The 11,355-nt window shown below is 40.1% G+C and overlaps 2 protein-coding genes across 2 annotated transcripts in view; both read left to right on the forward strand.

Annotated features, from left to right (window-relative positions):
• LOC139449394 (CD109 antigen-like) overlaps positions 1–4,175 on the forward strand; it is a 40,250-nt gene extending 36,075 nt beyond the window's left edge. Inside the window, exons 29-36 of the mRNA XM_071230761.1 lie at positions 73–269; positions 840–989; positions 1,270–1,332; positions 1,503–1,615; positions 2,230–2,377; positions 2,700–2,802; positions 2,903–2,994; positions 4,088–4,175. Of these exons, the coding sequence (XP_071086862.1) occupies positions 73–269; positions 840–989; positions 1,270–1,332; positions 1,503–1,615; positions 2,230–2,377; positions 2,700–2,802; positions 2,903–2,994; positions 4,088–4,093 (872 nt within the window). The 3' untranslated portion in view covers positions 4,094–4,175. The remainder of the gene's footprint in view (positions 1–72; positions 270–839; positions 990–1,269; positions 1,333–1,502; positions 1,616–2,229; positions 2,378–2,699; positions 2,803–2,902; positions 2,995–4,087) is intronic.
• A 4,649-nt stretch (positions 4,176–8,824) lies between these two features.
• LOC139449393 (CD109 antigen-like) overlaps positions 8,825–11,355 on the forward strand; it is a 40,423-nt gene continuing 37,892 nt past the window's right edge. The window contains exon 1 of the mRNA XM_071230760.1: positions 8,825–8,873. The gene's annotated coding sequence lies outside the window, so the exon portion shown is untranslated. The remainder of the gene's footprint in view (positions 8,874–11,355) is intronic.

Below are 11,355 nucleotides of genomic sequence, written 5' to 3' on the forward strand. Positions count from 1 at the left end.
GACAAATGGCCGACGTTGACAGGTCATACATATACCATTGGTGCTCAAAAGTTGTATTTTTGTATTGTGCAGAGGGTATGATGTATTGGGATGTGAATACCGTTTCCAATAAGAAAAATGCCAGAGAGAGAGCTGAACCAATAGACATATTGACGACGGCCTATGGCCTAATGACCTTCATCTCCATCAAGAAATTCAGCGCTGGAATGGGCATAATGCACTGGCTGGCTGCACAGAGGAACCCAAGGGGTGGATTCATATCCTCTCAGGTGACTTTAGAACTCAGAAATGCCAAGTTTATTATAATACATCTAGGTAAGGTATGCAAAATTCATTACTCGTCACCACTGATCCCGCTCCTTCATATTGCCCTCTGGAACTTATTGGGCAGTCTTGTTCCCCATTTTTCAATCTATGTACATCATACGAACGGATGGAGTTCTCAATCCGATATTGATCAGTATCAGGTTTACTTGTCTAGCGTTTGTTTAGCTCAGTTTGGTAATGCTTGTCAGGGTGTGATCCCATATTTTGGAAACGCTCTGTTTATTTGCCTTTTAGGGATTGCTTTTAACGCCACAGTCAGCATTATTCCAGCTATACCACAGTAAGTAATCTAGTCGGGACCAGGCAGGCCAATTACTGTCAGCTCATGCAACAAAACACGCCATAGGGGCATGGTGATATGCAGCCTGCCAAATCTGACCACCCGATCCATTTTAGTGGAATTTTAGACTCGGGAAGAACTCAACCCGGGATATCTTGATGGTACATATATATTGTAACTCACCATTGTATATTGGTATGGATCTCAGAATTTTATGTCTAAAATGTTTCAGGATACGACTGTGGCCCTCGAGGCTCTGACCCTGTTCATGGTTGAAGCGCAGCCTGACAACTACAACATCAAACTCCGACTAACAGCCGGGGATGAAGACAGGACCATCACCGTCAACAACGACAACGCCCTTGTCCTACAGAGCGTCGACGTTAGTTACTCGTACACAATTTCACTGATACCGATAACATAACGTTGTAGAACAATATGGAAGTTTATATGTGGGTGGGTAAGTTGAGGTTAACGCTGCTTTCAACAGTATGTATCACGGCGTTTACGTGTAGTCAATGCATGCTGCCAAATTATCATTGGCGAAAACATGTTACTAAATCAGTATCACGGTCGCACAATCATAGCTTTGTTGCTGTTTAACAGTAAGTAAATCTTATCTGTTTGTAATTTTAATGACATTCACTTAATCTGAATTTCAGCTGACGTCCATTCCATCAAATTTCGAAGTTTCCGCAGAAGGCAGTGGCTTTGCCGTTGTTGAGGTACAATATCTTTGTGTGGACATGTCTGTCAAATGATATGTGTAATGTTTATATGTGTCATATAATTATATGGAATGCTGACATACAGATAAAGAAGTATTTTATAAAGTTAGAATTGAAGTTCATTTGTCTTCTTCGTATGTTCACATGAACCTGTCTTTTGTTCTCAGTTGGGCCTGTTTTACAACATAGTGTCTGTGGCTGACGAAAGTGAGGTTTTCGACGTCAGCACGGTGCTCCTCGACGACACCATCAACGGCTTTACTCTCATGACATGTGCCAAGTATGTGTTTCTATCAGGTTCATCTCAATGTGGGGGCACTGGTGGCCCAGTCGTCTAAGGCGCCGCGTTGCGTCCCTTGGGAAAACCTATTATTGTGGGTTCGAATCCCGGTTCGCCCCGATTATGTGTCTAGGTTTGTCAGCACCATACTTGTGCTCGTGGGTTTCACCGAAGTGGTAAACGCCTGAGACCTGCATCACTTCGGGCTTTCCTTCCACATTAAGCTGACACGCCGTGATATAACTGGAATACTGTTAAAAGCGGCGTTAAACCCACTCACTCACTCACTCACTCACTCACTCATCTCAATGTGCTGCGCAAAGGTGTGTCCCTGTTCAATGTCAGATACCAATGATCGCGGCTTTCAAATCTTACACGCGCCCTATAATGGTTCTTGGTTTGTCAGCACTATTCAGCGCTCATGGGTTTCAACAAAGCGGTATACACATCTATGACCTGCATCACTGTGAATTTTCCTACTATGTACACTGACACGCTGGAATACCTTTCCATCACTGAAGACTAAGTGCACTTAATCAATTTGAGGACACCCTATTAATTGCAATCTGTCACTGGATTAATCTTGCGTAAAAGCAACATATATTCTTTCACAGACATCTCCAGAACGGGTCGAGTGGGATGTGTGTTGAGACCATCCAGGTTCCATCTGGGTTCACCGCTGATCTCTCCAGTGCAGGCAACATAGCGGGACTTAAACGCCTAGAACAGACTGACGGTCAAGTCGTCGCCTACTTTGATTCGGTGAGATTCATAGAGAACCTTAACCTTTTTAACCTTAACTGTTGTAGGTCAAGGTTTCTGCTACAGGATTGTGGACAATTTGTATCAATTACTGACAGAAAAATGTCAATATCGGTGAATAGTTTTACAAGTACAATTGTATTTGTGAAAAAGTCGGAAGTTAAAATAGTTGTTTTCTGCATCATTCTTGGCCTGTGAGATTCAGAGGATTTCGATGCTGGGCTGACAATGCCGCATGATCTCCTGTTGAGGGCGAGTTAAATATTCTCCTGGTGCCACTGAGTTATGGACCTTCGCCAAACATACTATGTATTCTGTGTAGGTTGGGAAGACCTCTACATGCATGAAGCTGTCTTGCTCCAGGGTGAACATGGTGGCCAAGACCAAACCTGTGTACATTTCCTTGGTGGACTATTACAAGCCGGGTACGTTCCGTGATAACATTACTGACCCTATTTGAACTCTTACATGCTAAGTAGCATGATAACAACATGATATACATGATATAACTGTTTTGTTTTACAGATGACAACGCGGTGGTCTCCTACCATCCCCGAAGACTACGGAAGTCAGATGTCTGCGAAATATGTCCCAAGTGTTCCGGCTGTGATGAAGATGTAAGTTACCGTCGAATCCAAGTAGTACGCCGGTATTTCTAACGTAATACCCAGGAGACTCGGGGACAGAATGGAATCAGGTCATGAAAGTCCTTCCACGAGAGTGACGTTAGGACAAATTGTCAAAATGCGGGTTCTGTTTGGGTCTCCATGTGTAAGAATATCTCAAGGAAACGATGCAAACAGTAATGACGAAGTGTTTGACCTCCCGAGATCAAACTTAGTACACTTTCACCCAAAGGAATTAATGCACCTGGAATTTAAACTTCCCCTTTGGGATCCTGAGACAAAATGGTGCATAAACACGCCATGTCTGTAATACGGTCGCTATTTCTTCATTGTACATGGACAGACCACCACAGTTTGACCGGCTAAGTAACGTCCGTAATACGATCCCAATCACCAGGGTTGGTGTTCACACTGTCGATTGATAGTTTCTAATATCTTTAACATATCCGAGACTCTGCTAAAACTTCATTCTGAGCAAACAATGTGTAGGTCCCTTCTTTTCTTTAATATATGGTTCTTGACAATAATTGCATTCTACCATACGAATGCCACTTTGGACAAGTTTCAAAGACTTCTAGATTCTAGATTCGATTATGACTAGCCATTTAGTAGTATCCTTTTGAAGCGAATGTTTTGTATTCTGGAAACAGGCTTTTTTAGGTAACTATTACAAGACAACTATTTTTTGGTTCATTTTTCAGGACTCCCAACCTGTTCAGCGAAAAAATATTTTGATACTACGTTTAATGAATATACATAAATCACAAACATTCGTCAACACAGTGTCACCATCATATAAATATTTTATTTAAAATCTTCTTTCAAAAGATAATATACACATTATGCCAGGCATTGTTTTCATTCGTACTTTTGGCATTAACGGGATAATTTCATAATTTTTAGTTATAGACAATGGTAATATGGTAAATATCTTCTGTGGAATTGAAAGTATAATACGAAGGCCAAGACATAAAAGGAATTCATCATTTCGCCTTTGCTTAACATAGGGCACTTTCATCTGACTGTTTCTATTCCAAGGCAATGAGAGAATAATCTGAATGTATATCGACACCTTCTGTTGCAGGAATAGACTGTGGTGTTGACAGATCAGCCACACCCTCTTCATTCTTCCATCTCGACACATGGCTTGGACATTGAATAAAGGTTCAGCAATCCTGGGAGAAACATGATGCTGTTGTGTGTTGTTTTTCTTGATTATAACGTTAAGTGAGCATAGTATGAAATGAGAAAAGTTATTGAGTTACTCGACTTCATAGACCTAAGCTCCCACTGCATCGTATAGGAAATGAAGCATTGCCTGATAACGCGGATACTATTCCCATACACTGCATCTATAAATATACAGACTGAACCATTCAGTCAGTTGACTGCACCTTGCACATTACGGCAAACTTGTTGATCCTTCTTATTCGTACATATATTCTATATAATAATTTGCAACATACAACCGTCACATCTGTCTTCCCATCTGAAAATATGTATCAAGCTACTCAAATGCCTTTAACAAGATCAACTAAGTATATGAATATACGAGGGTCATTTCAGTTTGAAAACTGAAATCCTACACAAAAACTACGTTGATTCTTGGAAAGATTGTTGTTCTTTGAATTTATAGACATTCTTAATGTGTACCACGCTAATTTGAAATAACCTGTCCAGGGGGCATCACTTGTCACACACATTACATATGGTGGCCTTCTTAAGCTTTCATAAGTGTTACACCTTACCTTGCATTTGGTTACATGACAAAGATTCCAATCTTTTAGTACCTTTTATTTGGATACCAATACAAGCATTTATACTTCTTTAAGACAAGGGTCCTAACATGCACATACACGTTATTTATTTGTGTGTCATTGTTCCCAATATTTGTTAATCTTTGGAAAGTCTAAAAAAAACAGTAATTGTATATAAGGCTTACTTCCATGAAAGGGAACACGTGAAACTGATAAATATACATTCCTGTCATCTTCATTTGTACCATAGTTCTTACTCACTTACTCGTGGTAGTAGTCATAGTCCGTGACGTAGCCGGGCTGGTTGTTGGTCACCATGGCGATTCTTGTGTACAGGAGGTCGAAACAGATGGAAGGTGTGCCGAACTTCGATAACGACAGATAGAGAATCTCACCCCCGAGTGTCTTTTAATATCAAATATATCAACACGAGTTGATAAAAGTGGAAAAATTCCGAAGCTTGCCAAGGATATTTGCCACTTTTATCAACGATTGTTGATATATTTGATATCAAAAGACTTGAGGGTGAGATTATATTTATCATCCAACATCATTCTTCCAACTTTTTCAATTTGTAGACAGTAATTAGCAGTGTCTTCACTGTAAAAAGTACTGCTAACAACTTCAGTAGCAGCGCCATTAGTGATGTCATTTGATTGTGACGTCATGGTAACCAGTGATGTCACAATGGTCTGCAAAGCATTGTGATGTAATTCCATTGCAGCGATATCTACAGTGTAGATATCGCTTGATCTCATCAAAGCGATATCTCCTGTGGGAGCCAGTTTTGAATGATAAAAACATTTGTCATATGTTATGATCAGGTTAATTGTCATGAAGGACCTTAGTTATACGACCCCAGAATGAGATACACGTATTAAGTTCAACTCATTTCATAGTTCCTGCCTCGGCTTTCAACTCTTTTTGGGCCAGCAACCTTCCTAATTGACGTCATATCCGGATCAAAGCCTGATGGGATCGATATTTCCATAACCGCCATGCCACTTGATCCTATCTTCAACCACGTAATCGAGAAAAGATTTAAAACACGTATTTTTTTAAAGCGTTAGTCAAAAAACAAGTTCCATACACAATGTGTTCTTTTGATCATGGGAATGGTTTTGTTACTGTCAAAATATACAACGACACCGACATTAACGAACTTATTTCTAAAGAAACGATGAAATATTTCATTTTGAGAGAGTCAACCTTTATTTCCGTTGGTACTTTGGTTTTACTTTTGGTTAAAAAGACCAATGGAGTTTGAAATGGAGTTTATTCATTTCCGTGCATGCGTGGATTGATTCTCTTACTACGCATTCGCCATTTAACACCTTTTTTACACATTGTAGATGGTATACATATTATTATCATGAAACAATGTCGCGTTATCGCCATTTCGGGTAAAAAATGTTTTTCAAACAGCGACATTGGGACAATAGGTCGGAATGTGCATTGTCGTATTGTTGTGGTGTGGTTAATTTAGATACTGTTTGCCTGTGTTTGTAAGCGCAACAACGCGACACTGTTCCTTCCTAGATTCCATAGCTAACAGTAAACACACACACACGCGCGAGCGCACACACGAATACAAACTTTATAGATATCTCCATTACGTTTCATGTTCAGCTCATGCACCTTCATCGATATGCGACATTATCTGGGCATAAGTGTTACTGTGTATTTAATGTCTATAACTAGCTCCGGCATTTTAAGTGTGACGTGCCCCATGCACACTCTGTGGTGAGTCTGTTTAAGTAACGTATGTGACTAACCTGAACTGGTTATAGAATACTGCATGTGCATAGGACCTTCGGTGTGCCTGTATATTATCCATTTAACTAAGTCGGCACATACATTACGTGCGACTATAATCGGTAAATTAATTGCACACGTATAGGGAGCAACCATTTAGTATCCGTGGGTGTGGGTGTGTGTGTGTGGGGGGGGGGGGGGGGGGGGGGGGGGGGAAGGGGCTGTGTGTATGATATTTCGGTTTCAGACAGATTGTTTCCCAGTGAGTTGGGTTTTAATCCGCTTTTGCAATATTCCAGCATTATCACGGCGGGAGACAACAGAAATGGGCTTCACACGCTGTACCAATGAAGGAAATCGAACCTTAGGCATCACCACCCCACTGCCAAAAAAAAAAAAGAGCCAATGGAAGAATCATTTCTTTCCCAGCATCCAAATTCCCAGAATAGCAAAACATCGGCCTGTCCCATAGTTTCCTGTGAGATACATAGGTGTCTCCAGCGCTGTCAATGTCACCCCTCACTGATTGCAGCACTTGTATTAAGCGTTGTCGGAAACAATAACACAGGCAGACGGAAGTGCAATGGCTGCTATATCCGATGTTCATATCGATTTATATGCAACCTACTTGTCTGGGGCACAGATGTTGACATTGGCATTCCAGAAATTCACTGTTTGAATTGATACGGGTCGATTTCTAAATTGAAACAATATGTTAACCCAGCAATCTGTACGTAAAAGAACCCATTGTGAAACCAACAAATGGCATACGATCAACAATGGTATTACAAAATTCACTAAGTTCACACATCAATACAAATTACTACACGGCAATTAAAATGGCAGTACACATTGGAGTGGTAGTACAATACTCAATGGCAACATATAATATGATGGCAGTGATCAGTATAAAATACACAAATACAGAGGAGATAGCAAAAGTCAGTGATAATAATATATATTCACCAATCGGCGACAGTGGTCAAGCTTCCGAGATGGGCTAGGCGGGGACTCAGGAATGATAAGCGATCATCACATGAAAACACGTTCTTGTCCCACTAAATACATACAGCTGAACAAGCTAATGGAAATTTCTATATCGTGCCCTCCCCACTTAGGACATTACAGAAATTTCGGTAACATACTATCACCTTCCGCGGAATACTTGACCGGAAGTTTACACAAAATACTAGCATCTAAATATAGTAACTTCCTGACGACTGATCATTGCCCACACAAAAGGCAATGAGCGTCTGCCGCAGAAACAATGCAACACAGCTACAATCACGGTGAAGAAATAAAATACAATGCCATAGAATAGAATACGTGATCCAATTATGATGACAAACACGTTTTTACTATCCGCATGATCTAAATATTGAAATTGGTCGAATAATGGGTTCTTATTGCAATCTACTTTTACAGGGATGTTAGATGAAAGTGTGAAAAAAAGGTACAAGATATATCTGGTAGAAGTGTTCGCTCACTTGCGATTCTCAAAACTGTTAGTGTGGAAAATGCCAACTTCGAGATAATAGGGGACGAGTCCAAGGTTCAAAATAGGGATATGTATTTTTATCTCGAATTCGAGTAAAGGGCCAAATATATACGCATTTATATAGAGAGGCGGTCGGGACCAGAGAATAGTTTCGAGATATCCGTTCCTTCAAGATAACGGATCTCGAGATAGCGGGTTCTAACTGTAGTTGAAAGTGTAGAAGATATATTGCATAAGAATATACTGTACCAAAATATGTCCATTGATCTTTCACATTACACAAAAAACAAATGTATGCATTTTTAAAACATACATATTCGTGTATATAATTACACCAGTACTAATACTGTTTTAAGCATTGATTGCTAGAGAAAATGTTAATATGATATGATAACGTTGCAGATATTAAGCAAAATTGTCGCCTTACAAATAAGATGAAAGAAAAGCCTTGTTCATTATCAGTTTTCGAATTGTATTTGGGAGCAGGTTGACCAAACACCTGAGTTGTTACCCTTTGCTTGAAGGATCCGCTAGACTAAGGTTTGAATCCCATATTCGCCTTCATAATATTCATGGGTATAGGTCGGCACCAATCTCTGTTTCATGGGTTTCAGTAAATAGTTGAAGTGCAGTTATGTATCATTTTTGGCTTTCTACACACATAACGTTGACACGCCTCTATATAACAGAAATGCTGTTCAATGCGTTAAACTCCTGTAACTCGATTATACATGCCATGTGGTTAAATGGCTATTCTCTATACTATACTCCACTGCGGACGTCGTTTAAGTAGGCTATTCAGTCACGTGAACTCACTCCCGCTGGCGGCCACTTTCCATCCGGCGGTTCAAGCAGGGAAGGTAGGTGCCCCACACTGTCCTCTCCGACTATTTGAAGACAAAATCATCTTAATATTGCATTTATAAAATATCCCATATTTAGCTTGGTTTTGCACGACTTAATTTGTGTATGCAATAATGCAGTGCATAGGAGTAGTCACCTGTTTCCCTTATTTTAATAGTACAGTAGTTACAGATAACATGCGTGCTATTGAAGCGTTTAGGTAATAGTACAACATGCTATGACATAGTACATTGTGAACCAGCAATCCACAAATATAGGATGCCTTGACTCAACGATTTTTGTAAAATGTGTGAGCCATAAATTGAAAAAAGATTGTCTGATTTTACATAAAATATCTCTAACATAATATCCAAAAATATTTTTGAAGCCATGTAGTTATTTAAATGTATGAAACACCATGTTGCATGCCAAATACCAGAACGATAATATGCGCATGAAACAGGTATCTTTCACATAATTTGAGACGTTATAGTCTATAAATTATAGCATAAACTATTTACGATTCTTGGTGTAAAACTGTGAACAAAAGATTTTATTCCATCATGCTCGGGAACAGTATATTTTTTAACATAGTTCTTTCAGATATCAGGACATCAAACAAATTTGTGTTGTTCAAACATGTGACATAATCCAACGTCCCATTATGACATTAAGAAAAGAACTGATATTATGAAACACCGACTGTTTGGTTAATAAATCTCCAATTTACGATAAGCTAACAGCTCCAATCCATCGCCAATAACATGTTCATCTTAAGCACACACACACCCACACACCCACACCCACCCACCCACCCACCCACCCACCCACACACACACACACACACACACACACACACACACACACACACACACACACACACACACACACACACACACACACACACACACACACACACACACACACACACAAACACACACAAACACACACACACACACACACACAATCAAACAAACAAACTCACACTCCCAACAACCCCTCTCTCGCTATCGTGCTCTCATTTCGCCTCCAAGGTCACTTCTGTTTGTCACTAACCTTCACCTCTCGACACGACTTCCGGCACGTCAGTGTGGCCATTTCCACATCTGGTAGTTACTCTATGCCGGGCCCCGCGTAACATGGGTTCCCGTACCGCGCAGCTCGTATCGCGGTATCAGTGTTAACATCAGTTATAGGAACTATATATCCGATCATCTGCTTCGACACAAGTGCGGCCAGAAGAGGTCAAGGACAAGAACAATGGTTTCAGCTACTGAGCATGCCTGTACGCAAGTCATTGCTCCAATGCCCCGTAGTAAGCATATTTCAAACCAGAACATGTTAAACCAAGTGACATCTCCACTTGAAACTGAACTTGCAGAGTGCCCTTTCCCTAGAACAAGTTAAATGAATAGAATTTTAAATAAAAGAGACAAAATCCTTTCCATATCCATGAGGAATCTCTGACAAAAGCAGGGTAAAGAAAACTGTATCCAACGGATTCTATGATTTTGCTGATGACCACTGCACAGCGATTTTGCTACAGGAGCACCTCTTTCGTTAACCAACCCGAAACGCTATTTCAAATACTGATCTTACTTCGTAGTCGTTGCCAAATAACCTGCTGCGGTTCCAAACATGTGTGGCAATATGTTTTTTTCGGGCACCGAATACTCAATAATACCCGCAAATCTGAAGACATTATGATAAATATCTAATATAATATATATAATAAATTATTCAGCATGCTATGAATATATATATATACATATATTTTCAAAAAGTAAATATGTCAGACAAGTCACACGTTGAACATGGTTCAATAGTAATACACACATTCATGTTTACAGACATGCACAAACTAATCTCACATTTTGGCCAGTTATGTAAACATACACATACAGACTAGATTTTCAATATACGCCTCAAATGGTACGAGGAACATATTTGTCATACACTTAAACTATAATGAGAGGAATGCAGAAAATAAGCGCTGGCTCTTGTTGGTAAACGTTGTCGGCGTTGTTGGGTATACCTTGAAGAATGCGCAAGTCTTATATTGCCGTTGATTGCTCGCCATACTACGACTCAACTTGCACAAAAGCGATCTCTCTCCATGATGCATGTTGAAGCAAAACATTTGCCTTGGTAACGGCAAACACAGGGACGCCAATCAAGAAAATTGACGTCATTTAAAGCGTGACTTGTCTGAAAGGGTTACATCAGTCCACTGTCTGGTTCCAAGGTTACCACCTGCAGCAACCTTATTTTGCCTTGCCAATTGACGTGCATATGTTAGGATCTGTTCATGATAGGACCGAAAACATCGGATATCAGGTGCAGCAAGACTACGTCAGACCACAGGATCACTAATGAGTTTTCTCAGTGTCGATTCTGCAATCTTGAACAATCTTGGACGTTGAAGTGAGCAGCAATTTGACTTCGACTCATTCAACCATTCAGCATTGGTTCCTTCGGGCGTTTGTCAGTCATGGACGA

This window comes from Haliotis cracherodii, unplaced genomic scaffold (assembly GCF_022045235.1).
Source record: "Haliotis cracherodii isolate W230 unplaced genomic scaffold, xgHalCrac1.p SCAF_8, whole genome shotgun sequence".
NCBI classification, from domain to species: domain Eukaryota; kingdom Metazoa; phylum Mollusca; class Gastropoda; order Lepetellida; family Haliotidae; genus Haliotis; species Haliotis cracherodii.